A 27,114-nucleotide genomic window follows, 5' to 3' on the forward strand; every position below is an offset into this window, starting at 1 on the left:
GAACTGCTTTACTGAAAACTTAATTCTATATATATGACAAGAATATGATATAAAAGGCACCCCAAAGAGTGATGATAAGATGATAAAGACAACACTAAAAATGACATTCTCTGACTAATTGTATATCTCTAATGTAACCCTTTCATACTGAAAAGGCCACTGCCATTTACAGGAGTTTTAGAACTCCCCTTCTCAAAATCCCCCCCCCCAAAAAAAAGCTGTGGAAAAAAAAAAATTGTACCCAATTTGCGTTAATATAAGTTACTGAGCGTCACAGAAGGAGTTTTGTTCAAGGACTCCAGATACTAGTGACAGAGGATTACTTGTATAAAAGAAATACCTGGTTCCTTATACTGAGCCAAGATGCACATCAGTTTTGAAGAATTAAAATTTTAAAACTCTGGAAAAAATAAATTCACTTCTACTAGATAAAGAACAAGCAAATACATAAATATAATATATACAAACAGACCTCTGGATTATCCAGAAAAAAAATTCTTGACAATCTGAAGTTTGAACACATTGTATATGTTGGTTAAACTGTTGCTTTAAAAATATATTAACGAGGAATTAAATTGCTATCTTACATGAAGAAGGCAAGTGTAGAAAACACTCCACAGGTATGGAAGGCATGGTTCATTTGTTCTGGCTTAGGGTATACTACTGCAGCATCTATCATTATCCACCAGCCTGTGAAAAACTAGAGTGACAATGAAACTATCACACACTATTGTGAAAATAGAAAGATGTCCAGACAGACAAGATAGCATGCTAAAAATTCAGTCCTTTACATACCACTAATCTAGTTTATAAGTATACCTTTCTTTAGCTAAGAATCAGATTCTAAAATTCTTTGATATATAGATGTATGTTCTATAAAAACTAGAAACTTGACTAAACCTTCATACTGACGTTTCCAAAGCAGTATCTGGTATTAGATGCTTGTTTTACACAAAAATTGAAAGAAAACATATGGCTAAGTCTATTCTGAAAGGCAGAACTCAAGTTCTCAATGTATGCATGATATAGCTAGAGAAAATATGATTTTATCTTATTATGCTAGATCAGGGGAGGTCAACCTCTGGTTCCTGGTACCATGCTATCCAGCCTGCAGGGCTCCTATGGATCTGAGGATCCCCACAGGCTGTGGCGCTATGCAATCAATCAGGTGGGTAGGGCAACACGAGCCCCCAGAGCCTGATCCCAGTGTATGGGGGCAGCACAGGGCCCAATCTGGCCTGCGGACAAACCCTGTACCATTTATCTGGCTTGCAGGCCAAAACCATGACCACCACTGTGCTAAATACCTTCCAGCAATTTAAGTCAACGCCCCGCGCCAGCAAAAACTGTAACAAAAATTTAGCAAATCCAGATGACTGGTAAAGCTTTTACTAAATAATGAACATGCAAAAATAATGAAGAAGCACATTGTTTTAAAAAACACAATTAGCACTAAACCTTAGCCAATATGATATGGGATGTTTTGAAAATTAAAATGCAAAAAAGCACCATTGCCTCATTAGCCACACTGACAAATCTGAGCTCATTCTCTTTTTATACAAATACCTACCAAGACACCTGCAACCACTGAAGCAACGGCATTTCTTCTTTCGCTCCAATCGATGCACTCGCATTCTGGCCATCGGAAATTGTCCAGGAATCCTGCCATGGCTTTAATGCTTAGGTTTTTCTTCCTTATCAGTACGATTTCATGAATTTTTCATTAATCATTGAGTCCTAAATACTTAAAACATAGCCAAAAAGTTTAGGAGTATCATCACTTTTTTATTACTGAAAAAATTGTTGACACATTTGGTAATAGTAGAATCCTTGAAAAAGTGTCCTTTCTCCAATCAAGTTTGGTCAAATTTAGGTTACACAAGACCAATGTAAGCAAAAACCAAATGAACCTCCCAATCCAAACACTGAAGCATGACTCTAGATTAATTTTAATTGGTCTTCAGAGGACAGCATTCATTAGGTTAAAATCCCGATCTCAGTTTTAGCCTATAACTCCAGATATTATGGAAAGCACTGAAGCAGTCCATAAATGGTTGCAGTCAATCATAATTTAAAAATGAACATACCACAAGTAAAAATGTGGTTAAAAAAAATACAGGTATATATCCAAAATTCAGCTTTAGGTATTTATTGGGGTCCAAGATGTAGCTCTTACCTGCAACAATGCACAATGCATCAACTAGGATTTAGGCTAGAACTATAGAACTCTGTACTACAGGCAACCCCTGCTTAACGCTGTTTTCCTTAGTGCTATTTCACTATAACGCTTATTTTAATTGATGTTTGATTTCATTTAGCGCTCAGTGAGTTTCAGTATAACACTCGCGGTCGCCATCTTGGGTCATTGAAAACAACTGTGGTTGCCATCTAGGGTTGTCAAATACTTTTGGTTTTGATTAACTCGTTTCACTTAAGGTTTGGTTTTTCAGGAACCATTTAAGAATGCTACGTGGGGGTTGTCTGTTTAGCCCAGAAAAAGGTATGCAAGAACACAACAAATAACTATCACAGAATAAATCGACTCTAGGATCTACACAACTCTCAGCAACATATAAAGATACATAGCCAAGTTAGGTAACTCCCAATAATTCCTCCCAGGGAGGTCTGCTCACAATCCAAAGGAAAAGTGAAATCTAAATTTCTTCCCTGCACTTGGCTTGCTGTAAACTTCAGTGTCTTTGAAGTTTGTATCAGTTAATATTTTATAAGTTTTTAGAAGCTGTGTGGTATGAATTATTCATATTTCTGATGCAAGACTGTCTGTGTCAGTAATACTTTGCATTTAGAAATAAGTCTCTTGCGACATTACCTTACCTGCTTTTATATAAAAGCCAAGAAATCATACAAGTTCTTTAAAGTGAAGTTCAATAAAGGTATAGTGTTTGATACATCTTTTCCATAAGGTTAAAGCACTATAAACCCCAGGTTTTCCTGGGTTTTTTAAATTCATCCTGACACAGAAATTACACTAAATATATTGTATGCAAATGGCATACTATGAATATTTTCTCTTTTGCAAGAACAGTAAAGGCAGCTGTTAAGAGTTGGGGCTTGAAAAATTACCAGATGCCTGTTTGGCAAAAGAATTAAATCTCTTAGTTATATATCAGTACTAAAGATGAACCCTTTAAATTCCATGATTATTACTTCTTTCCTCCCATAGCAAATACCCCCGAGATGAGGAAACGGATGCTGAGATTCTTAATTGTCCCCAGCCTTGAGCTTCTCCCCATGGTTAGTAAATGTATAACCTAATAAATGTGATGATGCTCTTACACCCATCTGGCAATTGGAAGGGAGATGAATCACTTCAAAAACCAAAACCACAAACCTCCTAGCTTGTAAGGCATGTACAGTTGCTTTTTTTTCAGTCAACTGGCTGTTCCAGCTTCACCAGCTTTCCCTACCCCACCTTCAGCTATGAATTCCATAGTGCCTTACTTCACTGTGGTTTACAACTTTCCCAAGCAGCAAGTGTGAAATGTATACAATTACTTTTTTTCATTGGTAGATGTCATTCTCAAGATCAGCAACAGCAAACAGTATTATTAATTTTACATTTTGCCAGAATAAACAGTACTGAGAAATATTTAGGATATGAACTCCACATATACCCCCTGGAGCTAATCTTTTTGGCAAGCGTGCCACAAATTAGCTCAGTACCTCGCTGAGAGCCATTCCCACCCCCTTCCCCTGGAAGACCTACTGCTCTCCTTTCTGCACCCTGCTCAATCTGCTACTCCGTTTTCTACTTCCTGCCCTATCTGCCCTACTGTGCTGCCTGTCCTCTTCCCAATCTGCCACGTACCACAAGCCGCAGGCTGCCCATGCCACTTGTGGCACACGCCATAGGCTGGCCACCCCTGTTCTATGCTTTCTTTAGTCATGTACACCTAGTAAACTCATTATTCTGACCACAATTACACTTTCAATAATTGTCAAACTGAAAATCAGTTTCTACATTACAATTAGAATGCTGAGTCATGAAAATAAATGCCAATCAAGGAAAGTTTGAGCAGATGTTCCAAAAACAAAAAAGCTGATAAAACATCTAGAAGCAAGGTTAGCACCTACAGACTAACTACGATTCTATAAATCAGAGATGCATAACCTTTCATGAGCCCAAGCTCATTTTATCAAATGCCGTCAATCCCAGCCATTCACTCTCTTCAGAGCAAGAAACTTGCTCAATTTTGAAAGGTTTCTAAAAAATAAGCGCAAAATAAGATTGCTATCAGAGTCCTTCCTTACAACAACATTACCAAAGCATTACAGGAAAGATTAATATTACTGATCCCCTGCTATAACCTATATTAGTTTCCTTAAAAGATACAACATATCCTGCCTGCAAAATTCTCCCTTTTGAGATAAGTCAGACTCATAATATTTAAAACTTAAATACATTTGGTAATCTGATCTGCTTCCAACTGAGAAGGTTTTAACTTTCATCATTAGAGGGCTTATTAGGAGAGTTTATTCTCACATTAAAACGTGACCTGTTAGATTTTCAGATGACTTCAAAATCTGTTTAGTAACAAAAGGTCTTGCTTTGGATTCAAGTACCAGCCCAAGGCATGTGGCAAGTTAGCTATAGCTTTGGCCCTGGGCTTGGGGCTGAATCCTGAGCTGAGCTGCTGCCTCCCCCGGTCTGGAATGACTTATTTGGCAGGGAAGAGGGCACACAGCTGGGGGGAGAGCAGGGGACAACACAAAGTAGAGGGAGGGGAAGGACCTACAGCCCTCCCCTGCCCTGCAGCCTGGCTCACACTCCTTACTCCCCTCCCTGCACCTGCACCTGCCCCCTACCCCCTTATCTTCTACTCCAGCTCCAGCCCCAGTCCAGCCAGGAGCTATCACTGCTTTTATCTGCCTGTGGGGCAAGCTGAGGCCACACTGCTGCTGATGGCCCTGGAGCAGGAACAGAGCTACAGCAGAAGGTAAGGGGTGGGGAGCAGCACAGGAGGCAAGGGTGAGGATCAGACAGTAGTGGAGAACATGGCAGAGAGGTGCCTGGCAGTGGGTAAGCAGCAAGATGGGGTGGGGGCAGGAGTGGGGCAGCACCTGGAGGACAGGTACCCAGGACAAAGGGGAGGGACCTGGCTCCTAACCCCTGCCATAGCAGTGAGGGGATGAATTTAAGACACCCTTCCACTAATTAGATTCTTTACATGGAAAATTGTAACAAACTGATAATTTTCCATGTGTAAAATCTTATTAGTGGGTGGACAGTCTTAAATTGCAAGTCATCTTGCAAGTAAATACAGTATTTCAATGATAACAGAAATTATACAGCGCATGCTTGGAAAAAAAAGAAGAAGTTTATTATTAAACACTTTAAAAAAGTTAAGCACCAGGACAGTGATGCCTGGCTCCTTTTAATTTCTTAAGATTCAGAGGTGAACAGAGTAAGCATTTTTTTATTAATGTATTTTGTGTTCCAGGTCAAAATAGCCAAATCAGTTCCAAATCATATTGATTGAGCAGAACTCAACTGTTCCACTATGTATGGTGCTACAACCAGCAAGTATCCTCTGTCCCAGCCTCTCACCCTGGGACTTCAGATGCTCCCAAATCCATTGGCAAGCATCCTATGTGCACACCCAGTCGCAGAGGTCTTGGGATTTGGATGCCCCCAAAAAGTACAGGCAAGCATCCTCCATCCCAGACTCTTTAGCCTGGGACTTCAGGTACTACGAGCATCTACACTATCATAAAAGGACAACAGATAACACAATCCCCTAAACAAGGGTAACTCCACCAAATCTGGAGGGGAAATATTAAAAAAAAACAAAACAAAGGCACAGAACTCTACTGGCAGAAATTACATAGTTTAGACTTCTCTCCAAGATTGTTCAGAGATAAACTCTTTGCTAAATACAAACAGGCAAAATACCTGTCCTTCCCACTACCCCATGCCATGGTGTCTCATACCCCAGGGCAGCTACATAGCTGCCCATTACTATTCTCAACGTAATAGTTAGTTTCATAGTTGGTAGGGCCGGAAGGGACCTGAGCAGACCATCAAGTCCAACCCCCTGCCATAGGCAGGAAAGAACAGTAGAGTCAAATGACCCCAGCTAGGTGATTATCTAGCCTCCTTTTAAAGACCCCCAGGGGAGAAGTGAGCACCACTTCCCTTGGAAGTTGGTTCCAGCTCCTAGCTGCCGTGACTATGAAGTAGTGCCTCCTGAAATCTAGCATGAACTACTCACAGTCAGCTTATGGCCATCATTCCTTGTTACTCCTGGTAGTGCTCAGGGGAACAGGGACTCTCCCATTGTCTGCTGGTCTCCCTTGGCCAGTTTATAAGACGGCCACCAGATCCCCTCCCAGCCTTCTCTTGTATAGGCTGACCAGGTTCAGGTTTCATAGCCTCTCCTCATAGGGCCTGCCCTGCTGCCCCCCGACCATGCAAGTGGCCCTCCTCTGGACCCTCTTAATGCTATCCACATCCTTCCTGAAGTGCGGCACCCAGAACTAGACGCAGTACTCCAACTGTGGCCTGACCAATTTCATGTAGAGGGGGAGGATCACCTCCTTGGACCTGCTCGTGATGCATCTGTGGATGCATGACAAGATGCAGTTAGCCTTCCTGACTACGTCCCCACGTTGGCAGCCCATGTTCATCTTGGAGTCTATAATGACTCTAAGATCCTTTTCTGCCTCTGTGCTGACAAGAAGGGAGTCGTGTACATTATATCTGCATACAGATGTAAGTTACACTAAGTACCTGAACATCTATCCACACCACTAGTTTTCAGTCACGGTGGAGGCAAGCCAAAAAAGCTGCTGCCTCATTCTCCCTGCAAATCTAACAAATTGCAAAACTATCTTCTGACATTGCACATTGTTTCCCTTTATCAGAAAGTGCATTCCTTCCTTGTACCTAGTACTGGCTCTGAAATCTGTTTATTGTTGTAACCTTATCTTACAGCCCAGATAAATGGTGGAGCATTTAAGGTGAGCTGATCAGAAAGAATACCAGCAGATAGTACATCTTTGGAGCAAAAGCTTATAATTGTTAACCTATCTTCCTACTTCAATAGAACCAGAAGATAAATATAAAAAAAATAAGTAACAGAGAATTCACCAATGAAGGAGGAAAAAAAGAGCAAATAAAGCAGGAGTCTAACTTTGGACACTTGTTCTGACTTCACAGTGTCAACTTAATCTTGGGTGTTTATTCTGTATCTCTACAACGTAATCCTGAGTGTCTACTCCAGCATTCAGTGTCACTGCAGGAGAGTAGATGAGCCCCTTCTGTTGCCCTTTCTTTATATAGCTATTTGTAAAAACTACCTTAGGCTACCAAGACAGTATTCTACAAGCACTAATTGAAAGCACCAACAATTTGGTGGTACCAAGTACTGTATTTGTAAACTACTGACTGATGGTACCAAGAATTAAAGAGATCTCACACTTTCCTGCAAAACAGGCATCAGACTCCAATTAGAACTTCAACTACCTTTAAAATTGGTTAAGTCTACTGTATATGTGCATAACTAAACACCAGAGATATTCATACACAGTTCTTACACAGCATTTTGTTTTTCAACACCCCATGAGGGAAGGAAGCAAATTATTATTATTGCCTTTAAAAAAAAATTAAGGCTGTAAAGGTTAAGAGACTTCTCCAAAAAAATCACATTAGCAAGTATAACTCAGATTCACATGCAAGTTTTAGGGCCAGTATCCTCTGCCATATATAAAGAAAAACCTTTGATGTATGTTTAGGTATGTTTTTATCTTGGCAGGCTTACAAGCTGGGAGTGTTAGAGCCTGTAATCAGCAAGCTGGGAGCACAATTGGCAAGCTGGGAGCACTGGTTTAGAACCCAGACTCTTGCTTACTGTTCACTTTGCAATGGGAATGGTAGTGTAAGAGTAATGTTATAGCACCAATGGTCCAGAAATTAAAGCAAGAGGCAAGGATTTCTTAATTGGTCCAATATAAGATATCACCCTAAGAAATCCTTGCAGTGAGAATGCAGGCAGGTTGCCTGAGTTCTGGCAGCCCTTGCCTGCCCTTCCCTTCCTTCCCATTCCCCCCCCCACACACACACAAAGGACAAGTTCTGCCACAAACTACTGGGAAAATTCTCCAGTGCCTCAGCACAAAGACCCATGGGGTATATAACCTCTAAACACATGCAGCTAAGTGGCAGAAACAGCTAGGACACGGCACCCTGGCTCATGGTGATAAGTGCATGCAGGTTTGGTTTTTCTTGGGTGCCAATCTCCTGGGGCACCCAACGAGGGGCCCAGACCTGAAGCTTCATTTCCAAGAGAAAATAAAGCACACTTCTCATGGGAGCAAAGAGCCACAGTGCCTGCCCTCCCCCTTCTGGGCATTCCCCGGAGTGGCCCAACAGGAACTCCACGCCCTGCTGCTGCCTGCAAACTGCTCTTACCCGCCTGCCAGAGGGGAGAGCCGAGGCAGGGGGGAAAGCAACACAAAGCCAAACCAGGCCCCTTGCTTTATCCTCCCCTGCCACTGGTGACACTTCATCCCCGGGCCAGTGTTGCCAGGTGTACAATAATTATCATATCTGTACAATAATTTCAACCCTTGTACAACGTATGAGCAATAATAGTAGAAGTGCCCAAAACATACAATGATTTTTGAGGCAACTGATTCATGCAGCATATGCAAAACCCAAATCAGCCTCTTTTGGGTTTGCTGCCAGCACTTTCTTATGACTACTTACCTTGAAATAAAGCACTTTTTTATATGATATATTTCGTGTTCTGGGTCAAATCAGTTCCAAATCATATTGACTGAGCAGAACTCATTTGGTCCAAAAACCATATTGACTGAAGCAAGCAAAACTCAGTAGTCCTAAACAAACACCCCATACAGTGTAACAACTGGCGAGCATCCTCTGTCCCAGTCTCTCACCCTGGGACTCCAGATGCTCCCAAACTCATTGGCAGGCATCCTACGTGCAGGCCCAAGGCCGGAGGCTCGGGTTCGGACACCCATTGACCCCAGCAGTCTTTGCTGCCCAAGTGCAGGGGGGCTGGACCTGATGATCTGTAAGGTCCCTTCCAGCCCCTAACAACTATGAAACTGTAAGCAATCACCCTCCACCCCAGACTCTTTAGCTCGAGACCCTCCTACACTCGACCTAGCCCACAAGAAGCTGAGAAACCAACACTTGATCTGAGCCTTGAAATAAAGGAAATGCTTCAATTCTGATGGCCCAGCTCACTCCCTAGTAACTTACTGTGAGCAAGTCAATAAGAAGACTTATTTGCATACTTCTTTTTTTTTTAATCTTTTTTTTTCAGTGGACCATCATTTTTCAGCAACTACCATCATTTGGGGTGTCTAAGACCATCATTTCATATTTAAGACCTGGCAACGCTGGTGGCAGAGGGAAGAACCACAAAACCCCTTGCTTTACGGGCCCAACCCCCTCTCCCCCGGCCGCTTTCGCTTTCGCTTTCCAGGCTGCGGCATCCCCGGGCCCCTCCCCCGTCCCGGGGAGGAGGGGCGGGGCTGCGGCGGGGCCCCCCAGCGCGTGGGGGGGGAGGAAGCTCGTTCACGCAACAGCCACCAGCCCGAGGGGAGGGGGGGGAACGGCCGCAGTCACCCCCCTCCGCGCGAAGCTCTTCCCTCCCGCGCCAGAAACCCCGCATGGAGGAGGGGGGGACCCATTGGCCGTACCTACCCCCTGTCCTGTGCGAGACTCTTCCTGCTGCTGGAGCCCGGCCGGGCAGAGGTGGAGAGAATGGCAGGCATCTCCGCCAATGGGCGGCCGGCGCGGTGTGGCGTCACGGTCAGGTAGAAGCCAAGCAATGGCTCTGATTGTACGGCTGGAGCTGCGGGGGGAGGGGGTGACAGACGTTGGCCCGCCCCTGCCTCCCTTCAGCGCGGGCTCCTGAAGGCCCCCCCCCCCCGCAGTGTGTGGGGGTGATGGAGGTCTGGGGAAGCGTTTGGTACCTCTGAGCCGCCATGACTCGCAGCCCCCTCTGGTGGCGGGGCGGGCGAGGAGGCGCAGTGTGCAGGGCCTGGCTCGGCCTGGTGGGCACATCATCAACCGTCACTCAACGCCCCCCTCCAACCGACACAGCCCTGCCTCGCAGCAGGGGCCCCATTGCACAGCTGTGTCCTCTCTATGGTCGCCAGCCCTCCAGGATTGCCCGGGAGTCTCCAGGAATCCGATATAAACCTCCAGGAGGCTGCTGAGAGTCACGCCACAGATCAATTCATTAAAATTAATATTAAATGTTGAATCTGAGTGATACAGTGGGGCAGCAGATTTTTTAAATGTCATAGTCATGCGCATTTGCCTTTTTGATGGAAAATCTGTGTACTGATCCATCACTGATATACAGAAGCACACGGACCTATTGCTGTGTGTATTGTGGGCATGGTGGCAGGCTGGAAACCTCCCAGAATAGATTCAGAGTTGGCAACCCTAGTCCTTTCTCCCCCGACACACATGCCCTTGCCTGTGCCTATTCATCTGGCTACCAGTCTAGACCCATGGCTGGGTCAGGCAACAGTTCCTCATGCTGAAGTCACCTGTCTCCTCCAGAAGGAGATGACGGGGGACTAGTAAAGATGTTAAGGAAGGCTCCTCAGATGGCCCGTTTGCCTGATAGAGGGGTCTGAGGAGTGGAGAGGGTCTTGGGGCTCTGTTATAAAGAGGTGTAGGAATCATGGGAAAGTAGGGCTGGAAGGGACCTCCAAGTACATTTAGTCCAAACCCCCCCCCCCCAAGCATATAAGGCATTCTATATATTCTAAGGAAGGTGCAAAATATGGGGAGTCCTGAATGAGCACCCAGCATTAGGACCTAGGCTGGAAGAAAGATCTGTTTGATTGAGAAATAGGCTGTGGACTGAAAAAATATGCTTGTTATATATTAGCAGATGCTCCAGCTGTGATACTTACCAAATCAGGGTTGTTGTTTGATTCCAGAGCAGATAGGTGCAGTTTTGAGAAACAGAAGACAAGAAACCTGAGGCGGAATTTTGATAACAATCTTCATTCACCTGAATGACATTTATAAAAATGATGGCGATAAACTCTTCTCTGTGGCTATAGGGAACAGGACAGGAAGTAGTGGTCTTCAACTGTAACTTGGAAAATTTAGGCTGGATGTTAATGAGAGGAGATGAATGATGAGTATGGTCAAACATGAGAATAGATTAGCAAGAGAGTCTGTGAACCCTCTATTCTTCGAAATTTTTAAGAGTAGGTTGGACAAACTTGTCTGGGATGGTTGGGACAGAGGTGATTCTGCCCTGAACAGGGGGTCAGACTAGATGACCTGTGATCCATTCCATCCCTATTTTTCTATGAGCAGTGGTAGGGCATGATGCTGGATTGGATAAAACCCATGATATACCCTGGCTACCGGTATTAGCTTCCCCTTCTCTAATTATCCACTCTTGCTACCCCTGTTCTAATTCCATTTGTGATAGCACTTGTGTAGAAAAGCTGCAAGTATTTTAGCTGTTATGCACATGCTCAGAGTAGATTTAAATAATACAATGGGAGAAAAGACCAGTAACCAGTATGTCCACCATTCCTCCCCCAGCGGAGTTGTCCCACCAACTGTGGGAATATTTACAGGTAAAAAGACTGGTATGGCCATGAAACACAACTGGAAGGGACTAAGTCACTGAGTCCATTCCCCTGCTATTACAGACAATTATGACATATAGTCTCTATCATAAGGCAATCAAGCTCCATCATAAAAATAATTAGTTTTTCACCCCTGCTATTCCTATTTGGAAGGTAGTTCAAGACCCTCTTTTGATGTTTAAAGTTTTCTTCTAATTTCCACCTGAAATTTATTCATGGGTAGTTTATATTCATTTGTTTTTTTCTCATAAATTGTCTGTTAGCTTAAATGTTGCTTCTTCCCTGATGTTTATCCTCAACCCACATATATTTAGACAGCAGGCATGTATCTTCTCAGCCTTCATGTTATTAGGCTAAATAAGCCAGTTTTTCAGCCAAGTGTAACAGTATTGGCTCTTGGTTACCCTGATTATCACTGAACCTCTTCAAGTTTGCATTGATCTTCCTTGAATGTGGATGGCCAGAATCTCACACAGTATTCCAGATGAGGTTTTACCAGTGCCTTGGACAACTACAGTAATGTTTCCGTTTCTTTTAGAAATACTTTTCCTGATATACCTAGAATCACATGTCACTTTTTAAAGCTGCATCACATTGCTGGTTCATAATCATCCTGTGATTGACTAATTCATCCAGTTCTTCCTTTTAGTCCATTGTTTCCAGCTGATGATCCCTTAGCGATAGAAGTTATCTACTGCTTGCTTGCTATTAGTCCCTAATAAGTGCATGACTGCATTTTATGCTATTAAATTTCACTCTATTTTTATTACTCCAGTCTTCAAGGTCGTCCAACTCTTACCAAAGGACATTCTAATCCTTTTCTTTATTGATCGTGCCAATCAGCAAATCTAATTAGTGGACTTGTGCTTTTTATGCCAAGGAAATTGATTAAAATATTAAGTAAGGTATTACCACCTTATCTTAGATGGCCTATTTTGTAAGTTTTCTATGTTAACTATGCTTTGTAATATTTCTCTAATAATGGTTCATGTCTTAGTTTCCCTAATTTGATTGTGGGCTGTTATACACTGGGAAAGATTTAGTTAATTTTGCCTTGGACTAGACCTGGGAGTGAATGAGAGTCTCTATATATAACTCTCTAAGCTACTAGACAATGTGATATCAATAACAAGATGGACCCATTTTTAATACAGTGAAACACCAAAACACAGTTGAATTCAGATTCCATCATTTGTAGATTTCCTGCTGTTCCGGGTGCCTAAAAAAACAACCATAGGTTTGGTCTAGATGTTCTGTCATAAGGACTCTGCCTATTGTAGTGCAACTAACCAATAAATGTTGTCCTGTTTAGAAAAGCCTGCATGCTTCATTGCATGAAATCTCTGGGTGCAGTCTTTTCCCTTAATGATGTATCATCCTTCTCCAGGAGTTGTACGACTTGTAGCTCACTATGGAAGACCATAGAATTAGTCCAAGAAGAGCAGGGGCCTGGTCTCAAGCTGAAGAGCTCAGCTTTGGCATACAGACCTGAGGCTGGCTCCAGACACTATTCAGGGACAGAGAAACAACATGGGGGTCCCCAACAAGAGTCCATCTGTGGAATCTTTGAGAGATTTCAGCCTTGACCTTTGAAGAGCTCTGTTCATAACATTCCTCTAGTCCAGCAGTTGGAAATGACAAAGTTTCTGAGCTGCAGGCTTAGATCCCAGGTGTGCCCGTGCTTCTGAGCCAAGGCACTGCCACCACAGCTTCTTTCTGCTGCCGAGCTGTGACATGGGCAAAGCCCCTCTACCACCTGGCTGTGGCATGGCGCTGGCAACCACCTGACCACCAGGTAGCTGTACATGTAAAGGCCTTCCCTCATTGCCTGGCCACAGCATGCACAAAATCCCTCAGCTCTAGAAGCTGGCCATTGGCCAGATGTCACCAACCCTTGCTCTACTCTGATAAGTCCCCTTTGATTATCTGTTGGAATTTGCACTTCAGCCAGTACCTCACCCATCTCATAAATCTTAGAGCAGAAGTATGAAACATATGGCCAATGGGCTGGATCTGGCCCACGGAACTACTTTGTCCATCCTCTCAGGCTACTGGTGAGCCAAAGGATTTGGAGGTGTGGCTAGCAGTGGACAAAGCCTGCCACATTGGCCCTGGTGGACATGGGCATAGGTGACAGAGGGGTGAGCTACAACTGTGTGACACAGCCCTGTGGCTGCTTGACCTGTCACCACTTGTACCATGTACACCATGTGGCCACTTGCTCCATTCACCACCACCACCACCACTGTGGTGACTACCACTGCTGCCCTGTACCCCATGCTGATCTGGCCCAAAAGGTGATCTTGACACCCCTTCCTTAGAATAATCCCCATTTTGTCTACTTAAAAAATGTTTTTTCATGTGGTATATTATCAAATGCTTTACTGAAGTCCAGATAGATTAGAACTACTGAATATCCTTTGTCTAGAATTTCCTCATAAAAAATGTCAAGTCAGCTTGGAACAATAAACACTTTCCCTATTATCTCATTTTCCATTCACCTCCAGATCTACATTTCTTCAAAACATCATATTCCTTCAAATCTGTTCTGAAATCTTGTATATCACTGAGGTCAGGAAATTGTTAATCCATCTAGGTTTTTCACTTGCTTGGAACATGAGTTCCAGATAGTTTTTGCACCTTCACTCAAGGATATTGTAATCTTTCTCCACATGTAAGTCCCTCAGCCTTTCACGGCTTTATTAATTTCTTAATTTTTTCCCCCTGGAAAGCTGCTTTTGTTTATTCTTCCATCTGGTTTAAATTGTGCTAACATTGAAGATCTTAATCCACATCCTTTGGCAAAATGGTTATGATTTTCTCCAGTCGTTCCCTTATTTCTTTATGTTCTGTCACATCATTAATGTGCAAAGCTATTCCATCAGGTTAATTATAGTTCTGTTTTTTTCTGACCAGTACACACCCTTAAATTCTTGCACAACAGTCACTATTGTTGTTCTACCATGTTTCTGTTATTGCTAAAGTATCCAGTTTCACAATCATACACCTGGAATCATAATTCCTCCAACTAGTTGACAATGCTATTTTATTAGTATACAAACATCTCAGTTTTTTTCTCTCTTCTTCTAATTTTCTAGATTTCCTGGATTCAGTATAACTTTTTAAACCTATAACCAGGGCTGGCCTTAAGGAAAATAATGCCCTGGGCAAACTTATATTTTGGTGCCTTTTCTTTGAGTTTAAGTATGTAGTAGTAGTACTAAAAGTTTCAGAAATAAAGCCCCAAGGGGAGCTGCTGGGCTGGATCAGGAGACTTGGTTCCCAGTGGGGAAACATCACTGGTACGTGCCAGTGGCTGGAGGGGGCTGGGCTGGGCACTGCTTCTGCCTGGGGCAGGGATTGGCTGGGACAGGGTTGGGGACAGTGCTGCTGTGAGCACAGGCTGCTCGTGCGCATGTGTGTGTGCGTGCGCAGTGCTCCCTTGACCACGGCACCCTGGGTGGTCACTCATATCACCCACCCATAAGGCCGGGTCTGCCTAAAACCCTTTTCAACTTTGCAATTCTGTAACCTGGTATAATCTAGTATAACCCTTTACTGAACTCCCATTAGTATAAATACTTTCTTGTGGTTTATACACTTGTCCTCTTGGTGTTCCTTTTCTCCTTACTCTCCTTATTTACTGGATTCTCCTCTTCCTGTATATAGAAACCAAATATAAGGCTCTCCCAATTTACTTCCCCTAATTCTTAATTTAAATTACTTCTAATCAATGATGCCAGCCCCTGCCCTAGAATGTGAATATACTAACTACTCAGGAAAAATCTATCCAAATCTTTTTCTGTAGGGTTGGAGTATTGTTATAGCCATAATGATCCAGGAAATATCCAAGCAGGAAGGCTTTGTTTGTCATGTGTGTTATTGGGCCACTGTATAGTTGGGGAAGCTGTTGGTCAAGCTTTCAGACTTCAGACCTGAGGAAGGACGACTGATGCCTGAAAGCTTGTCTAACAGCTCTCCCAGCTATACAGTTTGTCTGATAAAACATTATCATAAAAAAATCCTCTTTTCTGTTAATTCTCCCACTGGTCAAATGTCCAAAAGCCTTTCCCATTGCACCAACCCTTGATTCATCCGTTCATCTTTATTATCTTGTCACAACTTCATCCCCTCTTCTCTTGGGTCAGTAAGAACTTAACTGAAAATCATTTGAACTTCCATTTCTCTGGGCATCTTCCCCAGCCTGGCATATTGTCAAAAGGAGTTAGTAGCATACGTATATTTAGGATTCTGGAGTTCCTGGCTGAGTTCATTAGATTGTTCTGCTTTGGAGCTTATAAAGTTTTAATGATCTTGACTTAGATACAGTTAGGATCATTAATGTATTTTACTGGGGAGAGCCCATCTGTGCATTTTCCCAAATCACATATAACACCATCCCCCAAAACCTATAAGTGAATTCTCATATTCATAATTTATTGTGCATTTCTGCATCTCTTTCTGCTCTGTTATTAGTCTTGTCATTAGTTTCCATTACAATGTTAATACTGAATGCTTTGTCCATTTGGGTCAAGTTTTCTTTCAAATTAAAAAAAGTTTTAACTGACTTATCTTTCTAGTAGTTGAGTTAGAATAGATACACTAACCCCTCCCCTCCACCCCCAAGAAAATAAAAATACCAAGGATGATTTAAAACGTATACTGGGTGTGGTCAACAACCTAAATTTTGTGCTCATATCCATTCTTTCACTCAATCTTATCTAAACAAATTATGCCTGCAATTATAAAATGCCTATACATAAATGTCTATTTTCATGTAAAATGTGTATGCCCCTACATAAAACAGAACAATTGAAATTTTGTCCTATCAATTTAGACCTATCAATTGTCAGCTAGTTTCCTTCTTGTCTTGTGTAGCTTTTTTAATTACTTCTTGCTTTGTTTGTTCCCAAACAGATAAAAGCCAACAATAGAACCAATGCAAATTGAGAGAGACTCACTCCTTCAGGCAAGACACTACATTTGGATTAAATTCAATATTGGAGATACTTAACTCATGAAGCCTCACAATCTAAATCTAAATGTATCAAACCTCAAGATGTTAAAAAGCCACCTACTTTTATCACTGCTATCCTCATCCTTCCTCCTTCTTATTAGCATAACCATTTTTATGTCTTGTCCTATCTCATGCCCTGATCCTGGAATATGTGGACGAACCCCAATGACCTCAAGAAGCCCTGTGAAAGTTTATGGGACTTAGTGTAGCACAGGAATCTCTCTATGCAGCTTAGCTGCAATAATTCAGTCTTACATTAAACTTATCAGGAAGTTAACTTTCTTCTGTGTTTATACACCCAGTTCCTGACTGGAGCATCCACACACTACCTCAGCACAAATTAAATACTGTAATGATGAAAGCTGTGCTGTCTTGGTATGCCAACCCCCTCAGGCACTTATAGGGCATGTCTATACCTCTTGCGCAGCAAATCCAAGGCCTCTGTAAAAAATAAATAAATATATACAAATCTGTCAACTCATTCTGGTTCTGCATGAACCACTTGCAAAGAAATATTGTGTGATTGCCTTCTGGAGCGTACCCAGATTGCTCTCAGGATCTCAGTGAGTAGAGCAGGACTTTGTACCACTCCAGCAATGACCACGCTATATGTTTTCAGCATGGATAGAGCAAAAATGAGTGAGCACTGAGCAGGACTTGTTTCTCTCCAGCAGTCTTTGAAACATTATGGAGGAAATATAGACATACCCTACAGTGACACTCTGGTGTTCATGACTTGGCAGAAAATGTTAAAGGGTCAGTTTGCTAATCTCCTAGGTACAGTGGTTTAAACTGGGATCTCAAGCAAAATACTATGGTAATTGTTCTTGTTTTCAGCCCCCTCTGATTAGGGGTGTTCAGGCACAGTGCATAGTGTGCCCTCTCCTGTCAATGATCAGTTACTAGCATCTCTCTAACTGGGCCCCTCTGCTCTGGCTCCCAGCCGGGTTCACTACTTCTCCAGGAATCCTGCTCAAACCTCCTACTCGCATCGTTTTCCACAGTGGCTCCCACGGTTTTTTTTGCTGTATCCTTATATGTGCACAGTTCCTTGGGTTGCCTTTGCAACCAGTTTTCCAGCAGCCCCTGGTGTGCACTGCTACTTGTCAATGTAGTAGGGCACTGCTTGGATCCTGCACTTTGCAAAGAACTTCTGCTGCCTTACTTTATCTTGTACAGGAAAGAGGACATGTCCTAGGGAAAGGCAGATTGGAAATTCCTGTATAAAAGGTTTATTGCAATATAATAACAATAATATCTTTTGACTGAGACAGGAATCTTGCCTCATCTACTTTGTAAATTTGACACTAACTTAGATTGGAAGCATGGCCCAGCCCTTTTGCCATCCATTCACACCTTCTTCCCCTCTCTTGTAAGCATCTTGTGGTTCTTGTCCCCACCCTCTACTATTTCCTTTGCGGTGCTGTTACTCTCCTTTCTTTGCCTCCTCTGATCTCCTGAACTTTTTTCACCACCTGCACAGTGCTGTTGTCCTGTTATCACATCAGCTGCTGTCAAAAGTGGAGAAGTTACAGTCTCCCCTCATGTATTGTTCCCATTCCTGCATTTAGGTGCTCCAGAGGACCTGGGAAATAAGGGAAAAATAATATCTGGAAAGCTAGCTTAAAAGAAAATGCTAAATGCTTCATTCCTGTGTTCTGCTGGCTGTGGCTACTTCTTGCACTTAGAATAAAGATGGGGGATGAGATCTAGGAAAGCACCTTAAGGGCCTCCAATTTAGCCTTTGCAACACATGAAAACAGTCCAAGGAACAGAGACCAAAACCCAGGGGTCTATTCCCTGCCAGCTGAGTAACCTAACCACTAGTCTAGAGTTAGACTCCCTCTCTTTCTGGCCCATAAATCTGGCATTTCTCTCTGCACAATGCCACCTCTTTAAGAGGATGGGTGGAGGCTGTCTTCACCCATATGTTCTGGTCAGGGCACATTCCTGTTCAGGCTAAGGAAGGCCTAGAACTCAGACCCACAATTAAGCCAACTATTAAATTGTGAATTTACTCCCTGTGGGTAGCTTTCTTTTTGGGTTTTCACAAACCACATACACTCTTAGATGTTGTGATGTCATGTAAGCCAGTGATTCTCATTAGTATGCTAACATGATTCATAAGATGAACCCAGTGACTTCAAACAGGAATCCAGGATGTTAAAAACATTCTGCCCTGTCATGGTCTTTCCAAGTTCTTTGAAACAGAAAATATTGTTTTGTTATGTTTCCATAGTCAAAACATGGGTGAAAGTTATGAGCTAGCATTTCCAAGGGGTGCCTTGAGCCTAACAAGGAATGCCTCAAATGTAAAAAGATTAAGAAGTATCACTGTATTAATCTATCCTTAAGATTTTGTAGGCTCAAACTGACATGTACACCAGCTATGTAAAAATCTCCTGCCCACCATACCTGAAGCAAATTTATTTTACTGTTTTTTCATCACCATCCTCATAACTGAGAAGCAGATTATTTTGCTTAGTATAGTCTTCATGACCATTTTGTAAAGCTGATGTGCAGTTTAGGGAAACTTCACATCTACTTATTTTGAAATTATGTGGTGTACTGAGAAGAACACGAAGATCTTTCAGCAGGCTGGCTCAGCCATTTAACTGACTTAAATATTTCTACTTCCAGTATTTACAACTGTTTCATAATGGACACAAGTTTCATAGTTTCATAGTTTGTAGGGTCGGAAGGGACCTGAGCAGATCATCTAGTCCGACCCCCTGCCATGGCAGGAAAGAATACTGGGGTCAAATGAAGTCCCAAGATGGTGACCAGGAGGCAGGACAAGTGAATAACAAATTTCTGATTTAGTGTTGTGCAATCAGTTAACTTTACAGTTAGCACATTTGTTCAAAAGTAGAATTGGCTTAGTTTTATTAGCAGCATAGAGCACATTTCTGGTGAAACAGAAGGTAGTCTTTTCAAGTCTATTGTGTAAATTGTATTTGTCTGCTTTAATTAAATCTGAAGTTAAATAGAATTCTGCTTAGTTTGAGGTTTTAAGTTCAAGCAAGAACCACTAGAGGGCACTTACAGTGTTAATAAGTAGCATCTAAAAATAAGCAGTTTGTGAAAGGCTAAAATCTTCTAAAATATCATATTCCAGTATTGCAACCTTAAGGAGTACTATGCATAATTCTAAAACAAGTGTTGAACCCACATGGCTGTCAATAGAATCACTGAAGATTGAAGAGCAGGCTAGTACAAACAGTCATTTTAATACTTCCTAACCTTGCAAGCTAAGCACAGACAGTCAAAAAGCCCAAGGCTGAATTGATTCAATCTTTGCAGGTTAGTCTAAGCTGCATAGATTGGATCAATAAGTAAGTGAATAGACATTCACTTTTGCTTCCAGAAAGGCAGCCACGTGCCTGCAGTGGCCCAGGCCAAAAGCCAGGAGGGTGATAGAGCACGCCTCCCTGCTCAGCTGGAGCAGACAACTTGGGCCAAAGCTTGCCCACCTATCCTGCCAGGGTGGGTATGCGAGGGAGATAAAAAGCATGCTGGGGGACTGTGAGTTAACTTGAATCTAATGGGGATCTGGGACAGAAGTTCAGTAAACTGATTTAACCTACATCAGTTAAGTCTGATATTACATCTGTCCTGGTTTATCTTAAACCAGTTCCAGCCATTTTGAAAGTGGTTTATGTGCAATAAACTTCTATTGTGTTACAGATTGGAACCGGTTTCCAATAATTCCTACCGGTTTATGTGTAATTTCTGTCCCTAGCCCCAATCTTTTCTCATTGCAATGTTTAGACCAGGGGTTGTCAATCGAGGGTACGTGAGAAGGGCCTACGAGTTACAAACAGACAGGCAGGGACAAAATGCCGCCATCTATCATCCTGCGCAGGCGCTGCTCACTCAGCTGGATGCAGGTGGTGGAGGAAGCTCTTATGTGGCAGCTGCCACTACTCTGCATTCAGCCATTTGCCACCCCCACCCCACCCCCTGCTCTGCATCCGGCTGCTGAAGGTACATTGCTCCAAAAAGATTGAAAACCCCTGGTTTAGACAATGCAAAACCATAAGGCTTTCAAAATTCAGGGGTGCACTTGTGCAAACTCCTCAACTGGCATGAGGTGCTGGTTAGTAGCAGATAGCATCCAAAGATTGCAAGTCAGCTCACATATCACACCATCTATTTACTTACCCTGCCTACTCAATTCTTGGGAAGCTATATAGTGCAGAAACCATGAATCCTTCTTTTTAAAACACTTAGGCTAGGGAGAGAAGTTACACATAAACCAGTTTAAGTGATGAGAAACCAGTTTAAACTTGTAACAGGACAGAAGCTCAGTACACATAAACCAGTTTCAAAATGGCTGAAACTGGTTTAAAATGGATATGGTTGAATGTGGTATCAGACTTAACTGATTTGGGTCAAGCTGGTTTATGAAACTTCTGTTCCAGACCCCTTCTTGGTTCAAGTTAAATCATAGTCACCCAGCATCCCACCATGTTTTGCAGCTGTGGGCTGTACTGTGCTATCTGCTCCAGAGAGCAATGTTGGCCCCACCCCTCTGCTCCCTAGCTGGAGCAGTGAGGGCTAACTGACAATGCAGTGTGAGGGGGAAAGCCTGGCTGGGGTTGCAGCCCTGGCATACCCCACCTGGGGCCTGGAGCCAGGGATGGAGGTTAAACACCCCTTTCCCCACTCAAACATACTGCTGGTTGCAACTGAGGACTACAAATCCCAGAGGCACCTGGAAGCAGGAAGCATAAGTGATGAGCAACCCTGCAGAGTCTTGCTGCTGTGATTTTGGACTACAAATCCTAGAGATCTTGGGGGCAGCAGGAAAAGGAAATGAACAGACAGACCTTACTAGATGCACAACCCCCCCACCAGTTTCTGGCCTGAGCCATTGCAGGTGTGTGGTTGTATTTCCTGTCAGTTCACTTCTATTTCAGTTTAATCTCTGCATCTTAGATTAACCTGCAAAGACTGAATCAATTCAGCCTTGGGCTCTTTGATTGTGTACTTAGCCTCAGAAGGCAAACATCATGTCAGTCAATCTTTTGCCATATTGCAGAAACATTGACTGCAACAAAAGCACAGGCACAAAAGAAGTACATGCATGAATACCTACAGTGACATGACCACAATAAATTCACCTTGAATTGATACTGGATACCTGCCAAGAAGCTCTAATTCTAATACTGTTTCAACTTTAATCTGAAAGGACCAGATACTGAAAATAATCATTATGTAGATTACAGATGTGGTCAGTAACTGAAACCCCTTGATGACAGGAACAGACTTTGGACCTGGCATAAATCTAAGTTATGGATAACTGCTTTAGCTTGTATAGATAGAAGTGCTCAACATATAATCAATAAACATAAACTCAATCGCTAGTATACTCAAGGATATTAGTAATTGTCTAGGTGTGGTGCAGATCATTCTTTTTTAGAAGGCATTAGTAGTAGTTAAAGGTAAGATCTGTAGTACCTTAACATATTATCTTTTGATGAGAAAAACTGAATTATGCATACGTAATTAGAATCCTATTAAAATGTTAGCGCGTTCTTATTAACTGGATAGAATAGGATGTTGCCAGCCTTACTCAGTTTCAGTAGGTCTATCCCACAGGTGTCAAACTCATCTGGCTCTGTGGGCTGGATGAGCATCACTGGGCTAATCCAATACAGCATTGAGTTCAGCCTGTGTCACATACACATCATGTGTCACTGGCCCCTGGGGCCAACAACATGTGGGCTAGATGCAGTGCTGCAGGCAGCACAGAGGGTTGGTCCAGGACACATTCAGCCCATGTCCTGGACCCCATGTCACGTAAGTGCTTGTTTCAGCTTCTACACCATGGGCGGGGCCATGTGCACAGCTAAACCCAGGGCTGCTACGTGGTCATGAAGCACAGGGCTGGATCTGGTACTAGATATGGCAAAAGAGGTCCAGGCTGCGGGCTGCATGCAGCACCCCAGACCAACCTCCAGTCATATCTGAATATGAGCATGCATGAATGCTAGATCCAGCCCACATGCCACATACTGACCCTCCGTGATGTGCTCTGCACATGGCTAGTCCAGCCCCTCATGCCATATGCAGCACACACCAACCCCAGAACTCATAGTGCATATGGCACATAGGGGCAGATTGGGGCAGGTGCTGTCCACAGTGCACAGATCATATTAAACAGAGCAAAAGGCCTGAAAGAAGGGCCTTATAGCACATAATCCAAAGGCTAAAATAGGGCCTTATAGCACATAATCCAAATATGCTATAATCTTTGCTTGAAAATGTTAGTAAATAGTAATTGATGCAACTAAATGTAAAGGATGTGGTTTTGCTATAATATATTTGTGTTAACTTTCCTAGATAAGTTGTAGAAACAAAGCAGCCTTGTCAATAAAGACCATAAAACAATGTGAAATGAAAATAGGATGGTGGCTAGCAGCATTCCCTGATGAGGAAGGAAGGAGTTAAGAAATCCTCCCTTCCAGCATTGTAATTGTACTTATTTTTTGTATAAAGGGTAATCATTAAAAGAATTGTAGCTGTACTTTAATTCTGTACTTAAGCTTGCAAAAGATGCCCTGATCATAGGCTGACTGTAGTCTTGTCTCTAGAGGCCAAATAGTCCCAAGCTTTTGGTAAAAATTCTCCTAAAAACCCTTCTACCACCCCCAATAACCCCTCCCCACCAAAAAACCCACTGTAGTGAAAGTAACATATTGGGCCAAACAGCTTTTACAGCGTCCTTTCAACTCACAGGGAGCACTCCAAAGGGAAAACTAGTAACTAAAGGCCAGATTAAAAAAGACTTAAGTAGAATTTAAGACCTCTAGTCCAAAACCGTCATCCTGAAGAAGCATGGTCTTAGCCCCAGTTGCTCCCTTAATTTATTCACTGATCCTTTTACAGCCATTCAAAACTAAGAACAAATGGTTAATGAATGGGACACTGGAGTACAAGTTAGAAGGCATCTGTTTCAGTTTTACCACTAACTCGTTGTTACTTCCCTGTACCTCAGTTTTTTGAGTTGGAACAAAGACATAGGGCTACAAAAGAAATGCTACATTGTTTCTATGTTACTAAAAGCATTGATTGATACAGGCAGCAGCAGGACAAGTTTTACATGAGCAGAACTGAATGAGAAAAAAAATGTTTATTTGTTCCTTAGCAGCTTTCACAAAGAACCCACTGATCATGTGAAGAAGTAGGCCAGACAATTAGATTCCTTAAATGTTTAAGCAGTAACAGGGCTGGTTTGATATTTTCAGTGAATCTGAAAAATTCCCACTATAATACTGCTAGCTGCACTGACAAAGTGCATCCACTACATAGCCAAAATGGAGATGTTAATTTTAGCTTATTTTAACATAAGATTTATCCATTTAAGAAAAGTAGTCTTAAACCTAAACAATTTGACATCTTCCTGTTCATTTTCCTTTGGGTCTTTGTCAGAGGCCCTCATTTCTTCCATCAGAGTCTTGTAAGTCTTCTGGGCTCGTGCAATTTCTTTGTCTGCACTAAAATGCACCATTTGTCTGCTTAGAATAGGAACAATTAAATTGAAGTCATTAATTCTTTTGTTTAGTTTCTTGATATCTTCTATAAATTGTTCACAAATGTGATCCCACTGTTTCTGTCTGCACGGTGTCATTGGCTCTCCCAGTTTTTTCCTACATGCCAGCATGCTCCTTCTTAGTTGCTCTATGGTTTCTCGTATTTCTTTCTGCAAGAGGATCCATTCTGGTTGGTATCCATTATCGATTAGAATCCTGTTCAGGTTGTGAGTCATAGGATCAATATGAAGACAGTTTGAAAATTTCTGCAATGGTTTTCCTTTACCACTGAGATTATCAAAATCTCCTTTAGCCATGGATTCCTGGATGAGGTCTTCAACCAAGCGTTCAATTGCTTGGGTTATTTTTACTTTCTTACTCTGCCTTACATCTTTGGCTATCATGATGTCATTTATAGTATACTGGCTCTCAAGTTTCTGCTTTCGATATTCTAGGACTTGTTCAGCAGCACGGTCTACTCGAAATTGCATATACTGTCTCTCTCGTTGACTTGGAGTTCCAAATCCAACACCTTCAAAACTTAAGTAATGTCTGTGTTGTGGTGTTTTGGACTTGAACTTGTCCTCCTCTTCCTCCTCATCTTCCCTTGATTTCAATTTCTTGGACAGATCAGTAAGCACTGTTCTATATGCTTCTTCTATCTGCATAAATGTTGCAGAATCAGCTGTGACAGAACCACTGTCTGGATGATACTGTTTGGCAAGATTTCGAAAAGAATTTCTTATATCATCAATGGAACATCCTTCCTGAAGCTTGAGAATTCTGTAAGAGTCCCTGATATTTTTAGGTTTGTAGCTGGACAGCATTCTATAGTTGTCACTACAGGGAAATGTTCTCATTTTGGGGGTAATCATCAATCGATGCGTCCAGAGATGACATCCTACTTTTTTAATCAGTGTAACACCAACCCACTCCATGTTTCTTCAGATGCTGTTATATGCTGAACAATGGTGTGTATATAAATCTGGAAAAAAATGTATGTTCATTAAATTTAAAAAAAGTAAATGTAATACTTTTTATTAGAGAAAATTTTCAACTTGTTAAAATACTCTTGACAGTAACTATTTATTTTCCTTTACTGTGAATGGACTGTAAACAAGTACAAAACAAATTTTACTTTTTGAAGCCAACTTTCCATCATAAACTTGTTACATGATATCAGAGCAATTACTCTGTTTGCATACAGAATCTCTCATTTCCTTAAGAAGTGAAAATTTATAAATGTAGCTATTTCTCAATACAGCAATAATAGCATAGTCCTGTCTTGCAATATATGTATACAAGGCTTCAAAAAGGTGCAAAGGTTTATCACGTTCCTCCACATGCAGTTACATTTTCTCTACAGTGCATTTTGGAACTGTGCTCCATCTCCTCCAGTACAACTACACTAATAGTAATTAGCAACATGTAAAATACCCAGTTGTGAATGCCTCAGTATCTGCTTTCTAACATATACTTAGATTTTAATGATGTGTGCTGCATTTCACAGGACAAATTCAGCTATATTCATGTAATTCAGTTACTATGATAGCAGATGGATCTATTTCAATAGAGTGTGCACATTCAAGATGCCTCTCTCTTCTATTTTTGTTTATCAGGAAAATAAATTCAGAACACAAACCTATTTGCAATACAGAAAAGGCCAGTGCCCAACTTTTGATCTGACTAAGAAGACTGATGCTTGATAAATTTGCAGTTATGGGAACATTGAGCTTAATTAACTCTTTTAACAAATAGGAGCAAACAAATCTAAGGCAGAAAGTATATAATGACCAAATCAACTAAGCATTGTTAATGAGAACCATGAGCCTTGCTCCTTGTACAGGACACGGAGAATGCCTCCTCTTTCACCACCATGTCCAGAAAGTCCTTTGCATCAGCTTTGACACCAAGGCAATTAATATTGCTATCCGTTGCAGCTAACAGGATGTCCATCTGAAGAAGCTCTTCTGGAAAGGAAAAGAAACCCAAAAGAGGCAAGATTAGAGATGCTCAGGAATGGGTGTGAGGGGAGGTCTCTACTGAATTGCTGGGGGCAAGGCAGAGCTTCTCACCCAGGGCTCTTAAAACCCACCATGAACAAAGGTCAGATTCACCATTTATGCCATGCTGCTCTGCACACGAGCGCAGGCAACACTAAGGGCACAGGGGAATCCACTGCAGCATGGGTGTCAAACTCATTGGATCCCAGGAGGAAGGCATGTCACAGGCTGGTGCCAGGGCCAGATTGAACTCACAGCCACCTCTGCTCCCCTGCCACCCCACCCACTGCAGCACCTGCACCCACTCCAGCCAGACCCACACCACAGGTGTGTAGCACATGTCCCAGACTGGCCCTGGCCTGGCCGCATGTGGGCCAACTCACTCCCTAAGGGGCCAGAGACAGCTGTATCCCTGTCACTGTAGGGAGCATGATCCCCTGTGACTGCTGTCCAGGGAAGGGACTGCTTCGCTGAGCTGGGGCCAGGCATGTATGGTAGGGTTGAGGTCATAACGCCCCCTGAAGCCTCAGCGCCTCACGCGCCCCCTCCCAACCGCCTTGGCTCGGCGCGCGCCCCGCCCCCACCGGTTGCCACACTGGCCGCCATGGCCCTCGCGCAGCCGTTAACACCCCACCCCCACCCGCGAGCCCCCTCTCCCAACGCCCCCGCCTCACCTGGCTGCCTCACCCCACCCCCCGCCGCCTATTGGCTCCTGCCTGAACCAGGGGGCGGGGGTGGAAGCCCGCGCTCAGTGGGCGTGCCCGGAAGGGAGGGAGCAAGAAAAAGGGGCAGCTGTCCTCGCCTTTCGTTCAAGGACGTGTCCTAATTGCAGTCCGGCTGCGTAGCCCCGCCCCGCTCCTGAGCCAGTCTGGTGCCGCGGTGCATAGCGGGAGATGTAGTTTGGCGTTACTGCAGTCGAACCTCAGCCAGGCACGTG

At 42.9% G+C, this 27,114-nt stretch overlaps 2 protein-coding genes across 5 annotated transcripts in view; both read right to left on the reverse strand.

Annotated features, from left to right (window-relative positions):
• The window catches only part of TMEM50B (transmembrane protein 50B), a 22,148-nt gene extending 12,363 nt beyond the window's left edge, over positions 1 to 9,785 (reverse strand). The window contains exons 1-3 of one of the 2 annotated variants that reach the window (XM_019528841.1): positions 9,695 to 9,785; positions 1,571 to 1,744; positions 588 to 700 (exon numbers count right to left, since the gene is read on the reverse strand). In XM_019528841.1, coding sequence (XP_019384386.1) covers positions 588 to 700; positions 1,571 to 1,669 — 212 coding nt within the window. In that variant the 5' untranslated portion in view covers positions 1,670 to 1,744; positions 9,695 to 9,785. The remainder of the gene's footprint in view (positions 1 to 587; positions 701 to 1,570; positions 1,745 to 9,694) is intronic. The other variant, XM_019528843.1, reaches the window with a different exon arrangement.
• A 13,975-nt stretch (positions 9,786 to 23,760) lies between these two features.
• DNAJC28 (DnaJ heat shock protein family (Hsp40) member C28) lies at positions 23,761 to 27,019 on the reverse strand. Of its 3 annotated transcripts, none has more exons than XM_019528839.1 (3): positions 26,852 to 27,019; positions 25,978 to 26,144; positions 23,761 to 25,159 (listed from the first exon to the last, which is right to left on the reverse strand). In XM_019528839.1, the coding sequence occupies exon 3, from the start codon at positions 25,110 to 25,112 to the stop codon at positions 23,979 to 23,981; it is 1,134 nt and encodes a 377-aa protein (XP_019384384.1). In that variant the 5' UTR covers positions 25,113 to 25,159; positions 25,978 to 26,144; positions 26,852 to 27,019; the 3' UTR covers positions 23,761 to 23,978. The 3 variants fall into 3 exon arrangements, with proteins under 3 accessions (XP_019384384.1, XP_019384382.1, XP_019384383.1); XM_019528837.1 differs by having other exon boundaries at positions 25,817 to 26,144; XM_019528838.1 differs by lacking the exon at positions 26,852 to 27,019 and having other exon boundaries at positions 25,817 to 26,410.
• Between the last annotated feature and the right edge of the window lie 95 nt (positions 27,020 to 27,114).

The sequence above is a fragment of the Crocodylus porosus genome, unplaced genomic scaffold (genome assembly GCF_001723895.1).
Source record: "Crocodylus porosus isolate Cpor-Errol unplaced genomic scaffold, CroPor_comp1, whole genome shotgun sequence".
Lineage (NCBI taxonomy): Eukaryota > Metazoa > Chordata > Crocodylia > Crocodylidae > Crocodylus > Crocodylus porosus.

Excerpts from the sequence above, each read along its gene's own strand:
- DNAJC28 (XM_019528839.1), bottom strand. The coding sequence starts at position 25,112 with ATGGAGTGGGTTGGTGTTACACTGATTAAAAAAGTAGGATGTCATCTC.